This window comes from Xyrauchen texanus, chromosome 5, assembly GCF_025860055.1.
Source record: "Xyrauchen texanus isolate HMW12.3.18 chromosome 5, RBS_HiC_50CHRs, whole genome shotgun sequence".
NCBI classification, from domain to species: domain Eukaryota; kingdom Metazoa; phylum Chordata; class Actinopteri; order Cypriniformes; family Catostomidae; genus Xyrauchen; species Xyrauchen texanus.
The window spans coordinates 19,435,065-19,462,353 of record NC_068280.1 but is presented as its reverse complement, the minus strand read 5'-3'; the positions used below and the strand labels follow the sequence as shown (position 1 = coordinate 19,462,353).

The 27,289-nt window shown below is 37.7% G+C and overlaps 2 protein-coding genes across 3 annotated transcripts in view; both read right to left on the bottom strand.

The window, feature by feature from the left end:
- Positions 1 to 7,118: 7,118 nt before the first annotated feature.
- Positions 7,119 to 15,983, bottom strand: LOC127644013 (Krueppel-like factor 5). 2 transcript variants are annotated; one of them, XM_052127005.1, is made up of 5 exons: positions 15,648 to 15,983; positions 13,970 to 14,021; positions 12,677 to 13,577; positions 11,936 to 11,995; positions 7,119 to 8,760 (listed from the first exon to the last, which is right to left on the bottom strand). In XM_052127005.1, the coding sequence occupies exons 3-5, from the start codon at positions 13,563 to 13,565 to the stop codon at positions 8,582 to 8,584; spliced, it is 1,128 nt and encodes a 375-aa protein (XP_051982965.1). In that variant the 5' UTR covers positions 13,566 to 13,577; positions 13,970 to 14,021; positions 15,648 to 15,983; the 3' UTR covers positions 7,119 to 8,581. The 2 variants fall into 2 exon arrangements, with proteins under 2 accessions (XP_051982965.1, XP_051982964.1); XM_052127004.1 differs by lacking the exon at positions 13,970 to 14,021.
- A 1,784-nt stretch (positions 15,984 to 17,767) lies between these two features.
- Positions 17,768 to 27,289, bottom strand: part of LOC127644468 (progesterone-induced-blocking factor 1-like) — a 35,245-nt gene continuing 25,723 nt past the window's right edge. The window contains exons 15-18 of the mRNA XM_052127660.1: positions 25,197 to 25,327; positions 23,139 to 23,223; positions 18,208 to 18,363; positions 17,768 to 17,946 (exon numbers count right to left, since the gene is read on the bottom strand). Of these exons, the coding sequence (XP_051983620.1) occupies positions 17,893 to 17,946; positions 18,208 to 18,363; positions 23,139 to 23,223; positions 25,197 to 25,327 (426 nt within the window). The 3' untranslated portion in view covers positions 17,768 to 17,892. The remainder of the gene's footprint in view (positions 17,947 to 18,207; positions 18,364 to 23,138; positions 23,224 to 25,196; positions 25,328 to 27,289) is intronic.

Sequence of the window (27,289 nt, the reverse complement as noted above, 5' to 3'; positions counted from 1 at the left end):
AGGCACGGCCGTTTACAGTGGTAGGTCTAGTGCTGTGGCAGGAGGGACACAACGTCTCGTTCCCTCCCTCAGGGAATGGAGGTTACAACAGAAACCATGACGTTCCCCTTCTGTCACTCACTCGACATTGTATCGAATGAAGTGACACGAGGGATCCCATTAAAAAAACGCCACGCACTAGTCCGTGTTACGTGAACTGACGAGACAGGCGCAAGCAAGCCACCGCGTGCTAGAGGCAACTGTATCGGCTGCACATAACCCTCCCCAACACCCTCAAAAGAGATGTCATATACAGACCTTAGGTTCCCAGCACCCCTGAGGAGGGAACAGGTGCTACATGACTAGCATGGGAGCAAGCCTGACAGCCGTGGCCTTTTCTCTCTCTTTGAATCTTGCATAGGGTGTGAAGTGGCTGGGGCTATCTTAGCGCTATGAAATACTTCGGGGAAGGAGGTCTTTCCCGGTCCTATTCTTTCAGGGGGAAAAGACCCTACGGAGGCCACATCCTGCCCAGGCTAGGGGGAGATCACATGTGGCAAATCCTCCACAATGGTTGTGAAGCCGTACGTGGGAGCAGCGCAGAGGTTGGTCCTGCCTAATGAGGGAGGAGCTCAACAATCATTGCGACCGGGGGCAGTGGGACTGCTGGGGGCAGAGATGCTCTAAACCGGGGCGAGCTTGCTCTTTTCCCAGTTGACCTGAAGCCCTAGACGGCTGAGGTGCCTGAGCACCTGGTCCCTGTGAGCGCATAGTAAGTCTCGAGAGTGAGCCAGAATGAGCCAGTCATCAAGGTGATTGAGTAAGCGGATGCCCACTTCCCGTAGCGGGGCAAGGGCTGCCTCTGCGACCTTCGTGAAGGTGTGAGGGGACAGGGAAAGGCTGAAGGGGAGGACCTTGTACTGATACGCCTGGCCATCGAATGCAAACCGAAGGAAGGGTCGGTGTCGAGGCAAGATGGAGACATGGAAGTACGCGTCCTTCGGCCTACCGCCGCAAACCAATCTAGCTGTTGAACGCAGGTTAGAATCTGTTTCTGCGTGAGCATTTTTAATGGGAGTTTGTGTCCCGGTTGAGAACTCGCAGGTACAAGATTAGTCATAACCCGCCACCTTTTTTGGATACGATGAAGCAAGGGCTGTAGAAACCCTTCTTCATCTTGGCTGGAGGGATGGGCTCTATTCGCGTCCGTGAGAAGTCGTGATCTCTGTACGTAAAGCGCTGGCTTTTTCGCCGCGTACGGAGGTGGAGCGAATATCGGCAAAACGAGGTGGGATCCAGGTGAATTGAATCACATAGCCGAGTCGGATGGTCCTGGACAACCAGCCTGACAGGTTGTGCAGTAAAAGCCACGTGTCCAAACTCTGCGCGAGGGGCACTAACGGGACGATCGCTTTTGACCTACCGGGCTGGGCTTCGCCCCCGGGGGGGAACAGGTACTAGCGTGTCGGAATCAGAAGAGCGTCCCGAGGCTTGGGTGCTGAGAAAAGACTCAAAGCACATACCTTGCTCCGTGCACCGGGCAGGGGGCGGATTAGAGACTGAGGAAGATGTCCTGGAAAGGCGTCTTTATAACTCGTCAGCGCTGGCCTGCCGGGGCTGAGCAGTCGCGGGTCCAGAGGCGAGGAAGCTGCGTTCGGGGTGCCGTGAGAACAGCACACACCGGCTGGATGACCCAGGGAGTGAGGAAATCGCTCTTTTATTGAGAATGTGGGCATCGCAGCCCGAAGGTGGTGAAGCAAATGAAAATAATGAAAACAAGGATTCTCAGGACACAGATCGCAATCGCTCTGTCCACCTGGGGGACCTCTGTGTACACATGGGCCGCCCCGCCATCCAGGGTAGTGAGAGCGGACGAGAGGAGGGGTCGGTTCCAGGCAGTAAAAGGTGCCCTCAACGACCCCGTCAGCTCGTCATGCACTTCCGGGAAGAATGGTACGGGGGACGTGGCTGGGAGCAGTGCCCGGAGCCGAGGTACCAGTCATCAAGCCGTGAAGGCTGTGGGGAGGACAGAGGGTTTCAGTCCAAGGCCACGCTCATGGCAGCCCGGGCAAACATGTCGGCCATCTGCATGTCAGTCTTAGACTGCACAACCGCTCAGGCTCCGAAGGAAAAATCTGACTGACAGACGCACGCCCGCTTCCCTTTATACCCGTATGTCCGGGTGGACAAATTATGTCTGCCAATTTCACATTGGCCTTTTCTCAAGTTCAGAGGTATGCAAGGCTCCCAAGTAAGACCCCTTGTGTCACTTCATTCGACACAACGTCGAGTGAGTGACAGAAGGGGAACAAAGCCCACTATCGCTTAATAATCTTCAGATTTAAAAAAGACACTTCATTTGTCAACTGAAGTTTTCTATGAATAATCTGTTTTGGGCCATCCCTATGACTTTAGGCAGAAACAAGAATTTGAAGGCTCTTAAAAAAGTCTTAAATCTTGTATATTCCTGCATAAACCACTGATTTAAGTGTACTTGATAAACAAAGAGGCAGAAAAAACAAAGCATTTACCATATGAGAACATGTTTCTGCAATGACACAATCAAACTGAGGCTATAAAATTTTTCCATGCTAACTATTTTAGCCCCAGCTGTTTTAGTACACCAGCTCATGAGATTGCCTCTCAGTGCCATGGAGAATCTGCCATTTAGTTTTCCTCACGCTGAGGTGTGAGAGTACAGAGAGGTTGAATCACGGACGAAGACCCTGCAGGTGAATCACCCTCTGTTTAACACATAGATGCGTACCGGCATCCAAACTGTTTTGCAAGTTTGGAAGTTTGTCTTCTGCTAGGGCAAACAAATGTCATCAGCCACCCCCTCAACCCCCCCACCTCACCCCTCTCTGTGGAGCAACACTGTTGATTTTAAAGAGGGGAAGTACCCGTTTGCAACCATTGTCCACTAATGTATTAAGAGGATGATTAGAACCATAAGCTCAAGCTGTTTATTAGCCCATAAGCCCATGTGTTCATTCAACGCTTATTATGTTTCCGCAGTGTGTTGGGAGCAGGTCCTCCTTTTCTGTGTGGGTGGTCTGTAAAGCTACACTGGAAAAATTGCACCAATAGCATCATGTTGTAATGGCCTGCAGCCAGAAGCCCAGATGTGACATTAATTGTTTTTAATCTGCTCAATAAGTCAGTAGGCCCTTTTCACACTCAGTAAATATAAGGTGTACTTGAATGTTGACTATATCTTTTAATATATTTACGTTTCATAAAGAGATACAGGAAATGTGATGTTTCCTCAGTAATTCAGCCATACAGTTACTAGACTTCTGCTATTTGGAGAAGACAGCCTTCAAATGAAGTATGCAATAACTAATTGAATGCATACTTCACACTTTTACAGATTGTAATGGGGTAAAGTGGGCAAGGACGAGGCAGGAACTGACTGAAAATAACTTATTTTTGAAGATTTAACCCAGTGATCAAGCTTAATGATTAGCGCTTGAGTGAAGAGGTAAAAGTGAAGAAGTTGGTTGATATGTGGAGTGCTGTAAATTAGATTGGTGTTCCTGCCTCAAAACTGAGACAAAATTATCATGATTTGCTTAAACTTTTCTGACTTACAGGGGCGGATCTACCGGGGTGGCCTGGGGGGGACAAATTCCACCCTAAGAAAAAGCATTGCCACCACATTTGCCACTCCAGCATAAGTATCCAAATGTTTCAAATATACATGTAAGTATATTATAGTTGATTTTCATATTGTGTAGGGGTTTATTCGTGTCAAACTGCCTAAACTCTCACCGAACGCACAACTGACTGCAGACCCATTGATTGATTACAGCAGCAACCAACCCTGTGATTGTTTACAGCAGCAACCAACCTCGTGATTGTTTACAGCAGCAGCCAATCGCAGAATTGACCAATTGCCTACCTACTATTGCAGCACTTGCCCAGTGTTTGGGCTCTCGTGGGTTGATGAGCTTATTTCCTCAACAACAGTGACCACATGGACAAATACATGGAAAAAAAGGAGGTAAAAGATGAATTTCTCAGTTGTTTCCAAGTATTCACGGAATGATTATTAGATACATCGCTATCAGTAATGGGCTGAGATGGGTGAGACGTGTCCTCACCACTTTTTGAAATATCTATCGTCAGGTATGTGTATAACCCATATGAAACACTCTTGAGTTGGAGTTTTTGTATACTCCAGCTTTAAGTATAACTGTTGATCAAACAGGTAATTTAAAATAATCTTTTACTGTGCATAACATAATTAATATTCATGAGTTTTGCAGCTCTGCCCCCACAGTACAATTTTCTGTACAGTTTATTTTTATTTAAACATAACTTTGTTTTAATCTTTGTTTCAAATGGATTTTTTCCAGCTGTTACAAAGATGATAGGCCTACAGGACTTTATTAGCAGAATAACATGGGATATGCATGCATTTTCCATCCATGGGTACATTTAACAAAGGTGGTGACGTTTAGTCCAAATTGTTGGTTCTATATGTGAAGCATAGGAACATTTAGAATTTGTTGATGTGTTTAATAGACAATTCAAAATGTTTTTTATTATTTATGTTGGCAAATCAATTTCAAAATGGATACTATGTGGCTCCTGTGGAAATGCAGTTGTATCACAAATTCATGGACATTTATAATTTGATTGTGACTCCAATTAATGAACTTGTACTTGCTGTAGTTGCAATGAAGCTTGGTACCTTAATCCATAAGAAATGCACATTGGGTGCTTGCTTTAGTGTTGCCACCTCTCATATCTGCATGCCACCCCGTAAAAAAATTCTAGATCTACCCTTCCTGCCTTATTTATAGACCTACTGTATGTAATCCTCATTTTTTGTTGATTGGTCCAATTATTTCTCTTCAAATATCGGTAGATGCGTTCTGAATTTATAAAATTCTCTAGTTTGTGATGTTTTGAGGTCTGAAAATAAAGGAAAAATAGGGGCCCTATGCATCAGAGCAATAATGTTCACCCTGGGGGTTTAAAACCTCCATGTAGGCTACGGAAAGGGGGAGGTAGGAGAGGAAGAAAGGGGGGGGGGGGGACTTGTAGGAGTACCAATTCTCAGGAGGAACCTTGAAGAACCTCTTGATTGGGTCCAATGGAGCTTCCATTGTTGCCTGTCTTTGACATCTGAAGTTCATTATGTCCAGGTTTGTCCGAGGACTCAAACTAAGAACATATGTAGCAAAGATAGAGAAATTCCCCTTCTCTTAAAAGCAATGAAAGCATTTATTTTCCTTTGCTGTGTTTCCTGATCTCATATCAAAAGCTGTATTGTTTCATTGCTCACAGGGGTCCCCAACGTTTTGGCAGCTTGTACTTTAGTTGCACCCTGAGAAACCACTGATGCCTCTTAAAGTAAACTGTGCATTCACCAACAGTGTCCATCCAAATGACTCTGGAACATAGCAGAGCATATTCATTCCACATTAATTGAGATAATCTGGAGGAATCATTTTAATTCCAGATTAGAATATTATAGAATTAACAATTAATGTAAAGATGTTTAGCATGAGTGAGAGGATGTTTTCAGTAATCACAGTGGACTCTGGTTGAGATCTATGAGCCTATGAGCACAGAGATCATTTCTTCCAGCAATGAGATCTACTATTAAGATAGCCATGATAAGATCGATTTTGAAAAGACAAACATACATTATTGCCCATTTTAAAAATAGAAATCTTATCAAATTACTTCAATTTCAGCACTAATATTTTTATGGGCCACTTATGACATCTGTAATCTTTGAATAGCAACAATATATATATATATAATTACAACACCATTGTTTGAAATGGCAAGATATACAGTATGTAACCTCAGTAGCACTGATTGTATAACATTCTGAATGGGTTGCTGTAGATAATATAAATAATCTTGAGGCATAAATGAGTTTCACTAGCAATGTCACTCATAAAAATAAAACAAAATCCCATAAATGTTCTTTTCCAGTGATTGGGGGTTTGTTTGAGTTGTGAAAATTGTTTCTTTACGATGACTACCATCAGATAAGAGACAATCGAACTTTGTAGCATGGGCCCAAGTGATCTTTGAAACAAACTTTCTGCTTTGATAGTTTTATATATCCTTCTGTTGGTAGCTAAAAAAAATGTCTTGGGACTAAGAAACATCAACAGATAGTGAAGAGATCGGCCAACTATTTTAGTGTCTATAAGAGGAGTGAAGAGGAGTGAATTGCAAACACCATTGTAAACTATAGCAGTGCAGCACTTGAGGGAGGATGATTAAAGCAATATCCTGGGTTCAATACAACATAAGCTCAATCTACACCATTTGTAGCATAACGTAAAAAACAAAAAAATACAAAAAATTATAATAATAATTTATCTTAAAATATAAAAACAAAATCGAGGTTACATTGAGGCTCTTACAATGGAATTGAGTGTGGCCTATATTTGGAGGGTTTAAAGGCAGAAATGTGAAGCTTGTAATTTTATAAAAGCACACATTAATTCTTCTTTTAAAACTTGTGTATTATTTGAGCTGTAAAATTGTCTCAATCAATTCTGAATGCCTAAAAAGGTTTCATGGCAACAAAGTTGTAAAATTGGCTAAAACATTAGACACAGAAAAGGTTGGTAAGCGATTTGAACAGTGGGTATTTTAAAGTTTACGGATTGGCTCCATTCACTTCCATTGTAAGTGCCTCAATGTAACCCAATTTTTTTTCTTTAAAGAAGCAACAAGTCAAAAGGATTTTTTGTGGGAATCAGTATTATGACACAAATGCTGTAAACTGATCTTAACTTGCATTGAACACAGAACATTCCTTTAATGAAAATTGTGTAACTTTTATTTCCCCAGTCAAGTAAGAACTCACCTGGATAAACATTATTCTAGCTCTGTTAGAAATTCTGTAGAAATTTGGAAGAAACTGCAAAAAAGTGAGTTTGTAATAAACATTAAAAATTAAGAAGTTGATTTATTAGGTTTCATTTCAATCAGTAGGCAAAAAATAAAATAATACAATTATAATAATAGAATGAGAACAACCAATTTAGAAATATAATCTGAGAATCTGTGACTTTTTCAATGTGAATATATATATATATATATATATATATATATATATATATATATATATATATATATATAAACAAAATATAGTCACACTGCCAGGATCTAGAGCAATATGATACCCTTCTTTTGGTTTTCCAAAAAAAAAAAAAAAGCAACAAAATAATTCTAAATTATATTTACAATTAAATGTATTTACATTAAGTGATTTCAACTACACAAAACTTGTCAAATTCTATTTCACAAAGCCAATGCAATAAATACATCGATTTTACTAGAAAAAATGGTTGCTACTTTAACCTTCTCTTAAACTTATGAAAGGCAGCCGAATTGCTCTCTTAGTGAAATTATGGTAACCTGCTGAATTTTTTACAACCCGTCTCTGTATGAACAAAAACAGTGTAATTTTAGCATGTACTGCTGATAAAAACAAACATCCCAAAGGCACTTTTAGTTGAAATGTGTTCCAAAGGCATAACTTCAAAAGAACAGTCACTGTGGTCTTGTACATTCATATGAGCTTATGCATCAATGACAATAAGAAAAACAAATGGTTGGCATGCTTCTGTGTGTACAAAGACTGTCTAAATCACACAGCTGTCTAAAGCCCTTTTCCAATTCTCATTGCTTTTTCTATACCATCGTTTAATAATTAATGAAAGAATTGCTGTTCAGTAGCAACACATAATCATCCAAAGCTATAAATACTTCAAGCAACTAAAACTGCCTGAAGAGGAAATCGCAGTATAAGTTGTGTACTTGAAGGTCCTGTATAAGCCGTAACTATTCCAGTGATATATAATAAAATGGAGTGGTGGTGGCGTAGTGGCTAAAGCACAGGGCTGTTAATCAGAAGGTCGCAGGTTCGAACCCCACAGCCACCACCATTGTGTCCTTGAGCAAGGCATTTAACTCCAGGTTGTTCTGGGGGGATTGTCCCTGTAATAATTGCACTGTAAGTCGCTTTGGATAAAAGCGTCTGCCAAATGTAAATGTAAAGGTTTTTATTATTCATATATATTTATCTTTTTCCAGTCTAATTCAAGTGCAAAGTAAAAAAGGGAGCAGTGGCTTAGTGCTTTGCAGATGGACAAGATTGAACAAATCTTGTATATTTTACAGTTTCATGAAATATGTTTAAAATAACAAATGTAACTGTGCATTTTCATCTTCCATGGAAGTCTTTTTTTTAAATCAGAGGCTGAGAGTGATGCATCAAGGCCAGACAACTTATTTACATTCAAGAGAACAGCCAAATGAAAGGAGTGTCTTAGAGAAATGTAAATATACATCCAAAAGACCATTTGTAAGTTGGAAAGTGGAGATTATGATGATATCTGTAGATACTGAATAACAAGAAATTGAATTTCAAGGTAATAGCAGAAGTTCTGTCAGTATATAGTCGATAGTTTGTTTAAACAGTATCGACGAGTCAAAGAGAGAAGTTTTTACCCTAAACATTAAAAGGGACGTCATGGCATAGGGAAAGAAATATGTTGTTCTATTAACATTTCAAGTGCATAATAATAAGTATGTGTGTGTGTGTGTGTTTTCGTGTCTAATTCAGGTGCCTTTTCATATGCAGTGCGAGATGATCGGAGCGAGAGAAGCTTCGGCTACACACGGCACACTGGAAGGGTTTGGCTCCCGTGTGCTTCCTGAAGTGCCGTGTCAGTTCATCGGAACGAGCAAACCGCCAGTCACAGCCCTCCCACGTGCACCTGTACGGCTTCTCACCTGAACACAGAACACAATTTGTACCAACTTTAGTTAGATAAATGGCATAGTGATTAGAGCAAGACAGAAATTGTTGTTTAAACAGGTTCTTCTCTTTTTAACCTGTTTTCACATCACTAATACATTACTAATACTAAATGAGTAATATGTGTATTCTTTCCCTCTTTGTCATCGTTATTGTAACCATAGCAAACGTGTATTCAGAGGTGTGGATCTAGCTAATAAAATTCACTTAACTCCATCTCTAAGATTAAAGTATTCAGTATTTCATTATGGTTATGGGGGTTGAAAAAACTCCTAGTCAGACATAAAGAGTGGTCTTCATTCATAAAAACATTAAAAACAGATAATAAAACCGGGGACAATAAGGTTAGTGTTGATTTAAGAAAATACAATTGTTTATTGCTATTTCAATGTTAATTTATACTAATACATTTTTAAAATGTGAACATTAGCCAGCATTATTAGTGCTGTAAAATTACTGTTCATTTTTAGTTTATGTATAATGTAATTAACTAATGTTAACAAATACAACCATATCGTAAATTGTTACCATGAAACAAAACAAAAAAACAATTATTAAATATATATATGTATATGTATATCTGGCATAATGTTAATTACCACAAAAATAATTTTAACTAGTTTCTCCTTTCATTAAAATAAGCAACAATCTTGGTTACATTGAGACACTTACAATTGAAGTAAATGGGGCCTATCCATAAACTTTAAAATACTCTCTATTTTTAAAGTATAGCAACAAGACGTAAACAATATGCATCATACCATGATTTTGGTATGATAAAATACCTTACCAACCAGTTATAGCCAATTTTAAATATTTGTTGCTATGACAATTTTGTCAACAAACACGAAACCGCTAAAACGACGTTAAAATTACAATTTAAACAACTTATACAATTTATTGATTGAGTACATAAACAATAAGTGTTCAAAACAACGCTCTTACCTTACCCCGATTCAAGTTAAGCCTATGAAAATTATTTGTATTTTGAACTGTTGTGTTTGCAAAATCACTGGCTTATGACGTACACCCTTGCGTCATAACGTCATGTCTGTGAATATAAGAAAGAAGGACCGGCGGTCTCATTCCCACGTAAACCCGTAGCTGGTGGTAATGCACTGTTTTAGTTTGTGAGTAGCCGTTACAAAGTAGAACAAATCTACAGTTCAGTTCAGTCACACTCACAATGTTCCGACATATTATTTTATGTTTTCATGTTTTAATAAATTCTATCTTGTCCCCATCATTATTGAATCCTCGTTTTATGTTTTTAGGATACTGTGCTATTGTGTGCATTCATAGACATACTATTGTAGTATTACGGTTCACTTGCATTATTAACGGAGGCTGCACAATATAATTAAAAAAGTATTCCATTGAAACCATGGTTTTACTACAGTAATATTGTAGTAGTAACCATGGTTAATTGTGGGGTACTATGGTTTAACTAAATACCTATAGTTTCTGTAGTGAAACCATGGTTAATTTTTGTAAGGGTAAACAAAACAGAATTCTAATAATTTAATGTTTAGGCTCACAAATGTAAAAAAATATATATAATAATTATAATGACTTGAATTATGACAAAAACTAATATTTTAAATTACACATTTTATCCCAAGAAATTGCAAAAAATAAAACGTTTTAATAGAAGAATTGATACTGGTATCCGTATCGACAATACTGGACTTTAAATTATTGGTATCGGATTGAAAAGGAAATAAGTGTTATCGCCCATCGCTAATGTGCAGGGGTAAGCTCAAATCATTCTGAGTCATCCTCCAGAAGACCTGTGCCGAAACATGAATCGTGTTTAGTGTTCTTCCGCAAATTGCTTGAAATTTTAAGTTTCAACCACAGATGTTGCTGCACAAAGTTACGTAGTGCAGCTTAAATGAACATGATGGATGAGTGGAAATAATTTTTTGTGGTGATCAACATTATGCCACAAATGCTGTCGATTGAGCGTAACTTGTATTGAACCCGGAATATTCCTTTAGTTATTAAATAATTATTAGATTATTTGACAGCAGTAGATCCTGAACAGTACCTGCAAACAACATTACAACATGTTTTCATTTATCATGGCTATTCTCTTTTAAGTACTAGTAGAAAACGGGAGCTGAATTTCTTTAAAGAATGATATTGAGTTCAGCTGTTTCAACCTTGAACATTGGGTGCGGTGCACCAAAAACAATTAACAAACTAAACATCAGAACATGTGCCTGTAATGGAGCTTTGATATGTGTGAGGAGAGCCCCAAACAAGAATCTAGTCATAGTGACGGTTCTTTTTGCCAAAGAAAAAAGAAGTTCCCACATTATTTACACACAATTGTGTAAAAATTTGGGTTTTTGTTTGGTGATGGAACAGAGATATCAGAGCCCCCCTTTTTACCAGCTGTCATTCAAGATTGAATTCTATTAAAATATGCTTGAAAATAACACCAGCAGTCTAACTGTTATGACCTCTCTGACATTATGTTTATTCAAATACAGCAACACTGATTTCAACAGACTAATCTGTGCCATTTCATGTCCTACATAAGAGAGTGGGTGACATTATCTTATCATAATAGTACTTTAAAACCATCTTAAGTCTGTAATTAAGCTTGGTGACATAAATAAATCTATCCCTGGAAAAATAAAAAATGGGGATTGCCTGATAAGTAAAAGTGATTAGGAGCTTGCTTATCCTTTACATACCAAAGGCCACGTTCTGGAATGTATGAATATTTACTCACAGAAATCCCTTTGGGACAAAGGAGGTGTGCTCTTCTGTTCATTTTCAAACAGATACTACATTTATTTTCCTAAATGTATTTTTGTAGACATGGGGGACTGGAAATAGAACAACACTGAACAATGAAATTTTCTATTGATAGTTACAATTGTAGCCTAGAGGTCATTCAAATACGGGACGTTATTATTTGACATGGAAAAATGAAGTAGAAATCGCAATTACTGCACAGTTTTGATGCAACCTCGTATTAGGAGGTGACGCAGGATAGCTTTCAGGCAGCGTGCAAGAATGAACGCATGTGCATGCCAACAACGCACTTCTGCCCAGCAACATGGCAGTAAAGTGCCAAAATAGGAGCCCAGCTTTATCGAGCATAAATAAAACCATTTTTAATTAGAAAACACTTACCAGTGTGTGTCCTTAAGTGAGCTTTCAGGTGGGACGACTTCGTGTAAACTTTCTTACAACCTTAAAAAAAGATTGTAAAAAAATTGTTTGGAAGTAGTTGATTAAAAAAAAAAAAAACAATGCAATTATTAATTTGAATGCATAAATAGGATGACAAAAAGGTGATTTAATCATTTTATACATATTCAAAAACATCAAAGTCACCCACACACAACCGGTTGCTTTATTCATCACCACAGTCACAAACAAGAACATCCTGTTCTTTGGTTTCAGTACATTTTCTTTTCCAATTAGCAATCCAAAAGCCATTTCATCTCGTTAGCTGTAAAACCCCACTCAGTGAAGTAAAGTAGTGATGGGTTCTAAATTGCAACATGTCGCTTCAAACATGCAGCTTCTTAGTGTAAATGCACTATTAATGGCACTGTGAGGCTTGTCTGTTTCACAATTTGCCCAGTCAATTTGATGCAACAGGATTCATTAACAATCACCCTGACGTCAACTCTTTGGCATTTGTTTTAAGCACTGGTTAAAAGGCTTTGGCCATCTATGAATTATTAAACAGCGGATTCAAGCGTGTGAGTAAGAAAGCACAGTAGATGGAAGTGCAACACTTCCAGAAAAAAAAAAAAAAACATAATAACTGTTGGGTAAATGTTGCTTTTTATATTTACTTGTTGAAACACACAACACAGTTGCTATGTGATGATACTGGGGACTGACTGTTTACATTCTCTGTACCTGGAAAACCACAGTGGTGTATCCGTCTCTTCTCGAGGTCCGGATTTGTCCTTCGGTTGTAGCGGACAGGCATGGACCCAGTAGTTGCGGGAGCTCGCGTTAAGGTGGGGGTTGGGTGACTGGGTGCATGAATAGCCATTTTGGAGGCAATACTGGCGGCGTAAGATGGTGGTGGTGTCAGATTGTGAAGCAGTTCCTTCTGTCTATCTGGACTGCCTGGTTCCGAACTGGGAGGTGACGGGGGAAGGTAGGGCATTTTGACCTGGGAGTGGGGCTGACCCTGGGGGTGGACGAAGTGACCAAGAGGGTACCCGGCAGTGGGCATGCCACAGTATGCTTTAGCAGCAGTCTGTTGAGACTCTAATTGAAGGTCGTGGAAAGTAGTCATCTGTGAGGGCATGGAGTGAGCGTGAGGGTGGGAGTGAGAGTCTGTGACAGCCTGATGGTGAACATCAAGCTCTGAGCTGAGGAGCTGGAAAAGAGGCCCATCCTGTGGGATGTCAAAGCCTTGCATCTCCTGCTTGATGAAAAGCCCGTTATTGTCATCCACAGTGTTGATTTCAGAGCATGGAGTGGAATTTGTATTAAAGATGCTGGTGAAATCTGGTAACTTGGGCTGAGCAGAACCAGTTGTGCTCACAGGGCACTGTGGATGAGAGAAAGGTGCTGCCACAGGTTCAGTTTTGACCTGGCTAGGGACTGAAGGCCGTGCAGGCCGACACAGCCCTGTTCTTAGATAAGCAATGTCAGGCAGGTAGACATTCATGTTAATGCTGTAGGGGTAACCCTGGTCATCCCCAAAAAACTGGTCCACTACAGAGGCACTGTCTCGCCGTGACTTTTTTGGCTCTGGGAGTGTCACGTGTTGTGGGGATAAATATTTATCCATCTCTAATTTAGCCTAGAGAGCAAGAGAGAGAAACAAATATTTTAAGGTTGCATTACAGTATTAACTGCCATTAAGGGCAACCATGAAAAACAGATTTCAGCATAATAATTCTGCAACTGCTGGAATATCGCATACTCTGCTTCTGTCAGCAAAGCTGGCAAGTTCTCCTGGGACTGTTTGTGTTGGCTGAGCACAAACACAGTACATAACAATTTTATAAAAGCTTGCAAGAATGTGTACTGTATATTCACTTAACATTTTAACAATGGACAACCTCCCTGCTTAGTAGCTAACATAACTTAATGTGATACACTGGCTATTGAAATCATTAGAGGCTTCAGTCAGTTTACAATAAATACATCTGTGTTAATTAGTGTCATGCATTTTAGAGGATTGTCCCTCACATGGATAGACAGGAATTTTGAAGTAGGTGAAATGAACTACATCATGAGATGGCTGCAATGAAAAAAATAAAATGTTACAATTAGTCTATGATTACAGTGGGAAACAGACAAAAAACAAGTCTAGAAAGTCTAGATTTAGAATTGTGCTGCAAATTCTAAATGTGTACCTACATGAACCCTAACAATCAGGGCATTTTAAAGGAATATTCTGGGTTCAATAGAAGCTCAACTGACAGCATTTGTGGCATAATGTTGATTACCACAAAAATGAATTTCAACTCATCCCTCATTTTCTTTAATAATAATACTAAATAAAAAATATTCTTACAATAGAAGTGAATGGGGCCAATCGGTAAACATTAAAATACTTACTGTTTCAAAAGTACAGCCACAAAATGTAAACAATTTGTGTTTTAACATAATTTTTGTGTGATAAAATAGCTGCTAATTTTTAAAGTGTAAATTTATGTCCAACTTCACAACTTTGCTGCCATGACCACTGTAAACACTACACCCCTAAAAACAATTAAAATTTAAACAACAGTACGGCTCAAATAATACACACGTTTTAACACAAGAATTAAAGAGCTTTTATAAAATGATAAGCTTCACATTTCTGCCTTTAAACTTTCCACACAAAAAAACTGGCCCCATTCACTTCCATTGTTAGTGCCTCAATGTAACCTCGATTTGTTTTGTTTTGGTTTTTTTTATTAAGAAAAGGGGAAACGAGTCGCAATTTAATTTTTCGATTGAGCTTAACTTGTATTTAATAAAAAACTTATGTGATCAAGTAAAAAGCATGCTGACAGGAGGAACCGAGTGCTGTATAAGGTTGTATATAGCAGTCAGAGGTAAAACATTTATCAAGTCCTCTTCAATACATCCCTGCTACATTCCGCCTAAGACTGTAAAACAGCGCTCATACCACAAGCTAAAAACATACTTTGATGACAGGTGGAAAGCATGCTGGAGATATTGCTCAGTCTTTCCAAATAAATAGCACTCAATTATCATAAAACCGAAATTAGCAGAACTTCATAAATCAAGGCTCGTTCACCACTGGCTGCCGTTTGTAACGTCTACTAGCCTAGAGAGTCACGTGTGGAATAAACAAGAGGGAATGAAAAAAGCCCCTCTCTCGCGCACACACACACTCGGAATGCCAGAGCTCTTTACGCGGCTGCTCCACATAGCTATTTCTGGATTTAGATCTTCCAGCTGTTCTCCGGACATGTATCTCTTTCACAAGTTTTCAGATTGAGGGTCGGCGTTGCTGGGAAGTTTCAGTTCGGAGCGCGAGAGCAACGCGCGTGGGAGAGGTGGGAGAGGAGGGGGAGTCGGTTATTGACGGTAGCCAAGAGACCAACAGCAAGCAACTGACATGAGTCTGTGCACTGACTATCTGACCCAGCCCAGCCTTTCCCCTCCGTGACAACCACGGGAAAATGCAAAAAATAATAATATCACCAAATCTAAAATGCACCCCACGTAGCATATTTCATGCAGTGTGGACATAGCGATTTTATTAGACTAGAGCATGCGGCATTATTTGCTTAAGACTGGATGCTTGTTGTCTTTAATTCATCCATGCAGACAGTCCTACCTTTTCACCAACAGCAAAACAAACACACACAAAAACACTACATTTAGAAAGCCCAGTTTAAAGCACAATTACCTGAGAGTAGTCGTTTGACAATACCCTTTCCGTATTGGGATTCTTGGCTTCAAATGTAAACAGAGAGGAGTCCTCTTGAACGCCGTCGGATAATAAGGGTTTAAGAAAAGAGAAAAACTCGTCTTGTCCCGGCGCGAGCCCAGCGCTCATCGTAAGTAGCGTAGTGGCCATAAACAAGTGGATGTGAAGGGGAGAGCGTACGCAAAATGTATTTTGATAGACGTTGAGTAAGGGGAAATGAGTGTATAGTGCATGGAATGATAGCCGTGCGTGTATGTGTGCGCGCTTTCGGTTGTATTGTCCCGTTTGCCTCTTTCCGTTCCTAGAACTCCCGCATATAAGCATGAACGGTGACGGGGCGGAGCGTGACTGTCAGAAAGTAAGACGGCTACACCTTTACTACCACCGCTGTTACTGTAACAGCAGAACAAACCCGTCAAAACAGAGAGCTAGCCTTAAATCAGACAAGCCCTATACACTTTTCCCCTCAGTATTTGAACAACACGACGGCTTTAGAGGATAGTCAATAAACAACAAAGCTGGGGAAAGTAGGCTACTGACTGTTACAATTCTGAATTTAAAGGTTATTTTGTGGCAACTGCTTTCAAGCATGTCAACGGAGGTGTCTGCCCGCACGTGTGCTGTTCTTGTTGACAAAGCGGGAAATGAGGTCTTATTTACTATAAATTGTTAATTAGAGCATAATTTAAAATTAAATGTAATTTAAACACGACTAGCAGCAGCAGACGAAATCAATAAAATGAATCAATAATTTTCAAGCTTTCTGCCGCTGCTGTTCTTGTCGGACATTTGAGACTGCAGCGCTTAACATTATAAATAAGCGCGCGATGCTGCTGCGATTAAGCTATGCATGCGCTCCTCTATTTTTATCAACAGCGTGTCTCCCCAAATAACGAATCAAAACGAAAGGATACAGATCTTATTAACATCAAATGATACATTCAGATATGTTATACTGCAAATAATAAATAAAATACTGAGACAGGTTGTAGGCCTAAGTAGGCTATTAAAAATGAGCTGAACGCCTTAAAAGAACATTCCGGTATCCAGTGTTGGGGAGTAACGGAATACATGCAACGGGATTACGTATTTAAAATACAAAATATAAGTAACTGTATTCCACTAGTTACAATTTAAATATTTTGTAATTAGAATAGTTACATGCAAAAAGCATTTTGATGACTGAAGAGATTACTTTGCACTTTATTGTCATTTGTTTCATTTAATATTTAGTCATTTCAGATGGAAAACGTTTATCCATAAAATTCACGTTGGATCATATTTTTTTTCTACTAGTAAGACCTTTGATATTAGGGCAAAAATCATATTCTTGATACTTTTTGTATTGTTTTCCTGTAAAAATACCTGAAAATCCTTAAAACAAGATTCATTTGATTGATCTTGTTTTACAAACAACACTGCATAAGATATTTAGGTTTTTTAGAGAATGTATTTTTAACATGTGTATTTTGTCTTACTGTACTGGCAGAGTTTTTATAGTCAAAACAAGTTAAAAAATCTACCAGTGCTGAAGAAGTAATCCAAAGTATTTAGAATATGTTACTGACCTAGAGTACGTTGAATACTGACCTTGAGTAATCTAATGGAATACGTTACAAATGACATTTTACAACATATATTCTGTAATCTGTAATTAAATACATTTTAAAAGTAACCTTCCCAACCCTGCTGTAGATATCAATATAGGCATAATGTTTGGAGGGTTTAAGAGACAATTTTACAGTTTTTTAACAGTAATTTTAGTGTTTTACATTTTCATGGCAACAGAGTTGTGAAATTGGATATAACTTTTTAAGGTTAGAAAGCGATTTTATAACACTAAAATCATGTCAACGTGCATATTTTACATTTTGTGGCTACACTTTTGAAACAGTGAGTATTTTAACATTTACAGATTGGCCCCATTCACTTCCATTGTAAGTTCCTCACTGTAACATATTTTTTTTGCTTGAATATTTCTTTAAATACTTTAAAATGCAATAAAAACAAGAACAAATTCACACTATTATGCAAACTTAACAAAAAAAAAGATTTATTTCTATGAAATAGAAATTCATAGTTTAGGATTCACATTCCTGATGGCTACTGTAAAAACCTGTGTAACTAGTTATGTAATAGCTTCTCTATAACAAACATATGTTCATCAATGATTGCATGACAAGTAGAATCCTCTAAACACTCTAAAACCAGCTGAACAAGTCTCTCATTTGGTTTTCCGTTTGAGTTTTCTGTACCAATCTGGAGCCTCTTTATTGGTCTGTAAAAAAGAAGAAGAAAAAGAAAAACATCAGTTATCATTGAGAATTTCTTTGGACTTTGCTTTAAGTAAATATTTTATAAAAACCTATAAAAAGTTAAGGTCTTGCCACAAGTAAATATCAAGCCCAATAGCAGGATAAATAAAATGGAGATTAAATGTATCAGCAGTTCATAATATCTTTACAATGTTTCTCTTCTTGGTCCCCAGAGAATGTTTTTATGAAATAGTGTTTTACATGGACAGCCAGGTAAAACTTACAAACACAGTGGGCTTTGGTTCATGGTTGTCTTGCTCCTCAACAGTGCTTTTTAACAGTTTGGGTCTGTGAACTGCTGTAGAGACACCCTCTGTCTCAAGACCGCCATGCTGCTGTGAATGCATGCTAATCAGGACTTGCTTCATCACTGACAGTTCCTGCAACAGGTAAGAACAAATCAGTGCTAACATGATGGTTAAAGATTTCAGCTGCTTTAACCCAGAACTTGGCCAGTAGCTCCTCAATTACATACCATCCAAATCACTTCTGAGTATTCTATGTATACATTTGCTTACAATAGTAATTGGGTACTTGTTATTTAGCAGACACATTTTTTCTTTTTAAATCAAAACATCCTGGAGCAGCCTGGGAGTTCATATACCTCTCTAAGAGGCACAACGGTGATAGGATGAAGGGGACTGTTTGTAATTTCTCCAGTTCACAGGGTGCCCAGCAAATACCTCAGGTAAAGCACACAGCTCAACTGCAAATGCATGTACTTCAAAATCAATAGAAGGAAACGCCCTTAAACAACATAGCATATTTTCACTACTCCAGAGTCATTGTATGCATAATAAAGTTCTGGGATCGGATAAGAGTTCACTTAAAAATGCCCAATATCCCATACATTTGTTTTTTATCAATCTTTGAAGCATTATAGGACATAGGATGTAAGGTGGCCTGAAAACAATGAAGCTTCAATATCACTTTACTGTCTAGACAGTTCTGAGAAGCTTTAAAAATGCAAATTAAAAAAAAGAATATTTCAAATGCTGAAAATTAAAAGAAAAATAATAATTTGAATATTAAAATAACTGCATAAAATGTAATAAATTGTAAAGGACTGTTGAGAAATAAGTAAATGATGTTATAATTTTAAACATAATTTCATTATAATAAAAGCAAATCATATGCAACGAATTAAAATTGTATTTATATACAATTGTTATTATTATTACTATTATATTTTTTATTATATAACAATTTGTAATTTTTATTATATTATTTTATTTGTTACACTGTCCCAGATATGGTTGATACATATCATTTCCTGTTAATGACTGATCTGGTTTTGTACAGTAGAATTTTAATCAATCTAAATACAGGTACTTGAGTTAATCTATGTTTATGATTCTTGTGTTCAACCGCAGTCTCAAGTTGTAGTCTCAACTACAATTTATATGCAATTTGTGGCTGCATTGAAGAAACAAATCCCTTTATGTTTTTACCTTACTTGTGTGAATATTAAATGTGTTAAGTGAAGAAAAAAAATGACTGATGTCAGATCATGTTGTGAGTTCACAGCAAGAGTAAAATCGTGTTCCAACATGCTGCTAAAATCATGAAGGCCAAAAAGCCTACTTGAAGCAAAGTAGAGAATATACTCCAACTGTCTCACAAATAGGTTTGAAGCTTTTTACACACAAGTGCCTATTTTTATTTATATCCTGTAAACTAACTACCCTGTAGTGCAACACTATCTGGAAAATATGCAAATAGCAAAACATTTTATCATCTTATTTGTGAACGGTTACTATTCATGCATAGGAAAACAATCTAAAATATCTCCTGATAGCACATGGCAGCCCACTTCAGCAGTGAATGTAGATCAGCCCAATGCATACTCAAACTGAGTCATTCAATATTTCTATTTATCACTGCACGGCCATATGCAGTGGCATGCAAAAAAGCACCAGAGAGGAGCAGCTGTCTGTGAGGACTGCATGCTTTCTGCCAACATGCCACTGGAAGTTGTGAAGTCGGCACAGTGTGTGCCAGCAGTATTTGGTTGAAAATAGCTCCAGATTTCACCGGCGCTTAATCAGTTACACCCTGCCCTTAACATCCCTAGAGTTCAGAATGTCAGAAGAAGTGTAGTGTACCTTCTTGTACCTTTCAATAGAGCAGACATAGGCTCACACTATTCATAAATACAAACACAGCTCATTATAAGTACCTAAATCCAACCCAGGTAAATTAGCCTCACCACAAGTCTAATGTCGTGCACAGACTGCTGGTTTGGTGATTCATACCATGTCTTTCAAAACACAAAATTAAAAAAAGATGGGTCAAGAAGATTTGGCTTCACACATCAGTTCCCCAAAATGAGGGAATCTACTAGATGTCTGTCAGCAAAAAAATACAAGATGACTTTAGCATGGGAAACAGCTGACCTGAGAGACAGGATTTTCTAGTAAGGGAAAGTGCTTGTCACAAATGTACAAGTGTACAGAAATGTAAAGAGCATCCTAAACACAACGTTGAGGCATACACTCATCAATTGCAGGAGTCATGGCTTCCTAATTAAAAATTAGGAAGCCAAAGAGGCATTAAAAAAACATTGATGACTTGTTCAGACAGTACATTTGACATGACGTGACCACTGCTTGGAATTGCAGGCTCGGGTGACTGGATAACAAATAAATAGGACACACCTAAACTAGTAGAGTCTTTTTATGTGAGAACTTCACTCTCACACTCTCATGTGGACACCTTTAATACACAATGAATGCCTTTGACCAACGGTGAAATTCACTGCACCTGTCAATACTGCTGTTACTTATTTTCAGATGGCAACAAGTCAAACTAACAGTTCCTATAGAAAACCATATACATTTTAAAATTTTCTTAAATTAATATAAATTGTCATATTATTAATATTTACAATTATTTTGAAGAGTAAATTTGTTCTCCATTTTAACCAAATTAATAAAAGTAGCAAAAATACGTTATAAAGAATATTACCTTTAACATATAAAAAAGTAAAATAGAGTAAAAAATGTATTTTACACATTCATTAAATAATTTAAATATTACATTTAAATATTTGATGAATCATGAAACATGAATTATTACTAACTTTATTAAAATTGTAATGTCACTGGACATTTGATTTTTTATGAAAAACAATTAATAAATTATTCGGTCCCACTTTCTGTTTATTTAAATTTGTATTTTCCTGAGTAATATTTGTGAACTACATGTGTCATTACTGTGTAATTATATTGAGAACACTCCCATTACAAATTGCTTTTATTATTTCAACTTCATATTTTATAAATAGTGTTTACTAGCAGAATTCCAAGTGAAGAACTAACGTGACCCTGAAAGAGGTGTGCCACTAATCAAAGAATCGTGGCACAAAAGCATACCACACAAGCGATGTAGCGACTGCCTGCTCGCTAAATTATATGTGTGGCAGGGCGGGTCGTGATTCTTCACACCCGGTCCCTTATTAGGCTAATCAAGCCTCCAAGAGGGATAAAGGCCGACTGCTTAGGATGGTGCGGGAGAGTGAGACCGTTTACGGACATGTCCGTCGTGTGTGTGTTTGTCTTTTGTTTAAGTTAATCATTAAAATATTATTTATGTCGTCAAGCCGGTTCTCGCCTCCTAATTTCCATTGAACTGCTTTACAATATGTTACACTTATAATAAACAGTTCAACCGTCATCATCATCATCATCATTAACTATAGTTTTTAATTTGATTATATAATTCACAATGCTTCATGGAATTGTAGTTCATGCCATCAGGAAAGACAGTAACTTTGTCTTTTTGTCAGATTTTCAAATAATTTTTTTGCTTCAAATCAAAGCTTTATTGGCGTGTTTAAGGGCGCTGTAAGTTATTTTATTTTTTGTATGAAATTGCACGCAGAAAACGGCCTTATTACCAGATATCACTGAAATAGGTGACATGAAATATCACAGCTGTCTCTGGAACAGCCCTAGGCTCGATCAACAGTGGAGAAAAAGATGTCCGTGGGACACGGTCAGATCATTTGTTTCTGCTTGTCAAGCTTTGTGCGCATTCACAGAGCTGCCGAAATAGGCTCAGATAAGTGCCAGTGTCGTAATCAAATGAGTTCGCCCATGAAAATGGGTCCGCATCTGATGTCATAGCGATTCTATTGGCTCATAGAACTTTGAATGAGTACTATATTCACAGCCCGATTAGAAATCCTACAAAATCCTTTTATAATGTATGTCAATGTGACTTTTAGATCATATACTACACATAATAGTATATTACCTAAGCTACAGATTATGAAATTAAACATTTCTTTTTTTTTTTTTTCTGTTAGCTTACATTTGGCAAGCTATGTGCCACAGAATTACTGAACCATAATATTACAAAATATTTGATATATTTACATACTTTACAATCGCATTTGCACACCAGCAATTATGATGGAGAAGTAATTGTGTCCTGAGCAGATTTGAGTACATTTAAGAACATTTAGCCTAGCTAAAGCCAACTTTCCTAAAACACGTCTTTAATGCATGAATGTTTTTTTTAAAATAAACATTTAAAAGCCAGTCAAGTTATTGTCATATCTATAGTGATATAAATCACTATGGTGCTTTTCACCATTTCAATGCCGTCGCAATAACAAACAGTCACCCCCTGGGGAATCTATTTCATGGGCGGACTCATTTGATAATGACACCGGTACGGTGTCCTGCTCCTGTGTAACACTCAGGGTCGGATGACAAAATGGTCAGGGGACGCTCCAATTCCATTTGCTCTAATATAACGGTCTATGAGGGGGCGTGGCTAATTCTATAGCTGCGAAAGTTCCAGAATAGCTAAAATCGTTTACAGCACCTTTAACCTCAAAGATAGTTGGTTTGGTTCATGGCTTATAACTCTTTTATGCACATTTTTATAAAATGCATATGGAAGAAATATACATGAAAACTACTTCTGGAACCTAAAAGGCTCAAAATTGGGTGGGCACTGTTGCACTCTATTCACACTATTTAATTTGACTTCTAGCATTATAAAACTGTACATTTGGAAACTGAGGTTTAAATAGAGGGTTTAAACATGAGGTTAGAGTATTATTTCTTGAAGCATGTGATCACAGTAACAAAAGAGCACTTTTAAGGCATAGTACAATTTTTTAATCTGCTGGCACAGCAGTTACCTCTCTGTGGTTCAGGAGCCTCTCCAGATCCGCAGCCATGTTGTTTTTCACCTGCAGTAGAGCGATCTTCTCTTTCCGTAGTGAGCTGTGAAAATTGATACAAATAGTCTCTAAGAGGGGGTTATTTTGGGGAATTGACAAGCTTGTCTAAATCAGTCAAATAGTTGATGCTGATTTAATTACATAGATAGCAGCCTAATTACTAAGATTGGGAATTTTTAATTAATTGATCAAATTCAAGTATTTTGCATAAAACGATGAGCATGCATTTTAATAAGGTTAGAAAAAATTTGCCCCTATTAAGGTGAAAAATGCCCCTGAAAATCCAGGAGGTATATATTGCCCCTTAATAAAACAGCTGATGTGTGAGAAGGCTTCTCCGTCTTTTAGTAGGTATTTAGCCCAAAGTATGCATCAGCATTTTTAGAGAATTAACCACTGAGATGTGAACAAACTAACAACCTGGAGTGCTTGACAGAAGCAGTTAAGCTTGGCACTGAACTCTCATGCTTTTCCAGACTTTTCAGGTTGGCTTTTCTTTAGCAAAAATCGGTCTATGCTTAGCAATTTCCGAAACACTACCCCAGTGGCTAAAGCGGAAAGTGTTGTGGGCATACGGTCACATGTGAGCTCCATTTTCTGGTTTTAAATGTCCACAGAGAGGCGGCAAAAGCGAGTTGTAATGAGAGTTGTTTTCAGCTGTGCAGGATTTAATATAATTAAGAGGAATGCATATTTTATAAACTGAACCCCCCCCCCAGCAAAACATCAGTTAAGTCAAAAGATAATGTGGAGGAAAAAAAGCAACATTTGAATTCGCAATGTGATTACTTTCTGATTTCAACATGGTCTCCCGTGATTTTGGTCACGCCACAAGGGAAGGTAAACACTCTTGAGCCGATGCAAATATGTCTGATGGGAAATGGCACTTGTCAGTGTGTAGTCAATGTGTACAATCCTAGGGTACTGGAACTCTTGGAAACAACATGACAACTTTGCGGCTAATGGCCAAACAAGACAAAGTCCTGAGATTATCCTTATTCAAGAAAAGTCGCCCTGGCCACAAGTAGCATTAAAAGAAAAGCTGAAAGACACCGACATTTAGGGGAGTCATTTGTGTATAATTCACATTAGCCCCAGGGGGACCTATAAGGAGGCTTTTACAGAATAAAACTAGCTTTTATATTTAGCATATACAGAGGTGAATGGTGCTGTGGGATAAAGATAACAGGTTGCACCTGAATTGACATGTGACTTGGCCAACTAAAGCTGGAAGAAAAGAAAAGAATCCAGTCACCCATGCATGCACGCACAGATACATTCGCGTGGGCATGGCTTCTGACTTTTATTTGCAAGTGAATTTACCCTTGCTGGTGGATTACCAAATGACATGGAATGTATTTAAGATATTGCAGATATTGGCTTCCTGGTGTAGACACCTGGGAGTTTTTGGATGCTTTTTCTTTACAGTCAGGTCAAAATCCATTAAAAAATAAATAATATAAAAACATTTAAAAACAAATTTAAAAAAATTGTTCACATGAACCACCAGAATGGGGGAAAAAATTTTGATCTCAGTGAATTTGACCGTCGCATGATTTTTGGTGCAAGACGGGCTGGTTTGAGTATTTCTGTAACTGCTGATCTCCTGGGATTTTCAAGCACAACAGAATGGTGCCAAAAACAAAAAGCATCCAGTGAGTGGCAGTTCTGTGAACAGAAATGCCTTGTTAATGAGAGAGGTCAATGGAGAATGACCAGACTGGTTCGAGCTGACAGAAAGGCTATGGTAACCTGAGGCACCTCAGCTACTATGCAAACACTTCCTTGTTACTTTGGAAAGCATCTGCCTGGGATATTCACATAAATGTAGACAGGAACCGTTGATCCCATTGTTTTCTTTTCAAAATAAAAGCTTTGTAACTGTCTAAAGAGTTGGGTCAATGATAGGATGAATCCCTAAATCCGTGATCGGAGTCCCTTTTTAGAAAACATAACCATACTAAATTACTTTGGCGTGACAATAAATGTGTAATGAGGATTTGTTTCCACCCTTACCTCACTTCCTCTTCTAACTGTGTGACACGCTCTTTAATTGTGTGTATCTGAGTGTCTCTTTTCTGCACAGTCTCAATCAGGTAGCTGTGTGGCTGCTGGGCCTGCTGAAGAAGCTGGTTTGCCGCCTCCAACTGTAAAACATAAAATAATCAACACAGACAGATCATATCTTGCATTCTATCTTCTTACAGGAAAAAACTGTTCACAACTGTATTCCACTACAGTTACAATTTAAATAATTTAAATAATTGGTCATTCGAATACAGTTACATTCAAAAAGTATTTTGATTACTGAAGAGATTACTTTGCATTTTATTGTCATTTGTTTCATTTAGTATTTAGTCCTTTCAGATGTAAAACATTTATCCATATAAATGATGCAATCCAAAGTGCATTTGAATAGCAGAGAAACACTTTCTTATGAAGTGTTACATTCATACGAGTAGACAGAGAAAATACGTTTGAAGTAAGTTTGGAGCACAAGAAATAGAAATAAACCATTTCTAAAAACAAATTGTGAGCTTTACGATAAGCTAAAACGCTATTTATAGCCATTTTACATGCACGTTACCAGGCATGATCATATTTTTTTATCAAGAAAATTCACGTTGGATCATAATTTCTTTTTTCTAGTAAGACCTTTGATATTTGGGCAAAAATCATATTCTTGATAATAATTTTTGTATTGTTTTCCTGTAAAAATATCTAAAAATCCTTAAAACAAGATCAATTTGATTGATCTCGTTTTAGAAACAACACTGCATAAGATATTTAGGTTTTTTAGAGAATGTATTTTTAACATGTGTATTTTGTCTTACTGTACTGGCAGAGTTGTTTTAGTCAAAAGAAGTGAAACAATCTACCAGTGCTGAAGAAGTAATCCAAAGTATTTAGAATACGTTACTGACCTAGAGTACGTTGAATACTGACCTTGAGTAATCTAACGGAATACGTTACAAATTACATTTTACAGCATGTTATAGTGGAATACATTTCAAAAGTAACCCTCCCAACCCTGTGTGGGTCAATGGTAGTTCTTTTGGTTAGAAACAACCCACAATTACACATTATTTTTCAGTAAAAATCTTGAAAATTTTCATGAGTTCTATGAGAAAAGCTCATTCACAGGGGCTTGCATGTTCATGTGAGAACTTACTCTATTTAGCGCTAAAAACACCTTGTGTATTCTCATGTGAACACGCAAGTAACTGTGAACCATGACTTTTTAAAATCTTTTCAAGATTTTAATTGAAAAATTACTTCAATTTCAGGTTGTTTCTAAACTTAATCTATTTTATGCCTACAGAATTATTTTATGATACCTTTAGGTCCACTTTTAAACTTTAAAGATTGGGATTACCCTCTGCAATTGTATTGAAAATGCACCCAAAAACACCTCTTTTTTTGCTTTGCATAAGAAAAAAGTCATACATGTTTTGATTGATATGAAGGTGAGTAAATTATGACAGAACTTCCATTTTTGGGTTACTATTACTTTAAATAGTTTAAATAATTAACAATAGGTTTGTAAAAAGCTAAATGTTAGTTAGTTATTTTCAAATATATTCACTTGTTATGCTCAAAGAATGTATTACTATACAGAACAGTTTTGATCATAATCTTATTTTCCATTCACCAAAAGATACAATGAATTTTTCTTATTATGTCAAACTATATGTCAGTGACTGTCAAAGGAGATAAGATATAGTGCATGAAAAAGAAGATGACATCTACATCTGTTAACAGGTAGGATCTTGCTATCTTTGGAAGCAAAATGGTGGCAGGGTGGGGCTCTTACAGTCTGCATGTGGGTGGCTAAGTGAGCAATCTACAATAATTTTTGTAAAGAAAACTTGGTTTTCTTGCTCAGTGGATTACAAAGAAATTCAAAGCGCCAATCAGTCATGTTCAACGTAGCAAAGGTTTGCTTGCTAACAGCGGAGGCCACCTTCACGGTAAACTCATTACCATTGCTGAACAGTTTCTCCAATTGGCTGAGGCTAAGCCAGTGTGTGCGTCTGATAGGGTGAAAGAAAAGGGCAATCACTTCAGTCCTGTTTTTTTTTTTTTGTGCTACAAGAACATTAAAGAGA

Excerpts from the sequence above, each read along its gene's own strand:
- LOC127644013 (XM_052127004.1), bottom strand. The coding sequence starts at position 15,818 with ATGGCCACTACGCTACTTACGATGAGCGCTGGGCTCGCGCCGGGACAA. Across the intron at positions 13,578-15,647 it reads TGTCAAACGACTACTCTCAG|GCTAAATTAGAGATGGATAA; the intron begins GTAATTGTGCTT and ends CTTGCTCTCTAG. Across the intron at positions 11,996-12,676 it reads ACACCACTGTGGTTTTCCAG|GTTGTAAGAAAGTTTACACG; the intron begins GTACAGAGAATG and ends TCTTTTTTTAAG.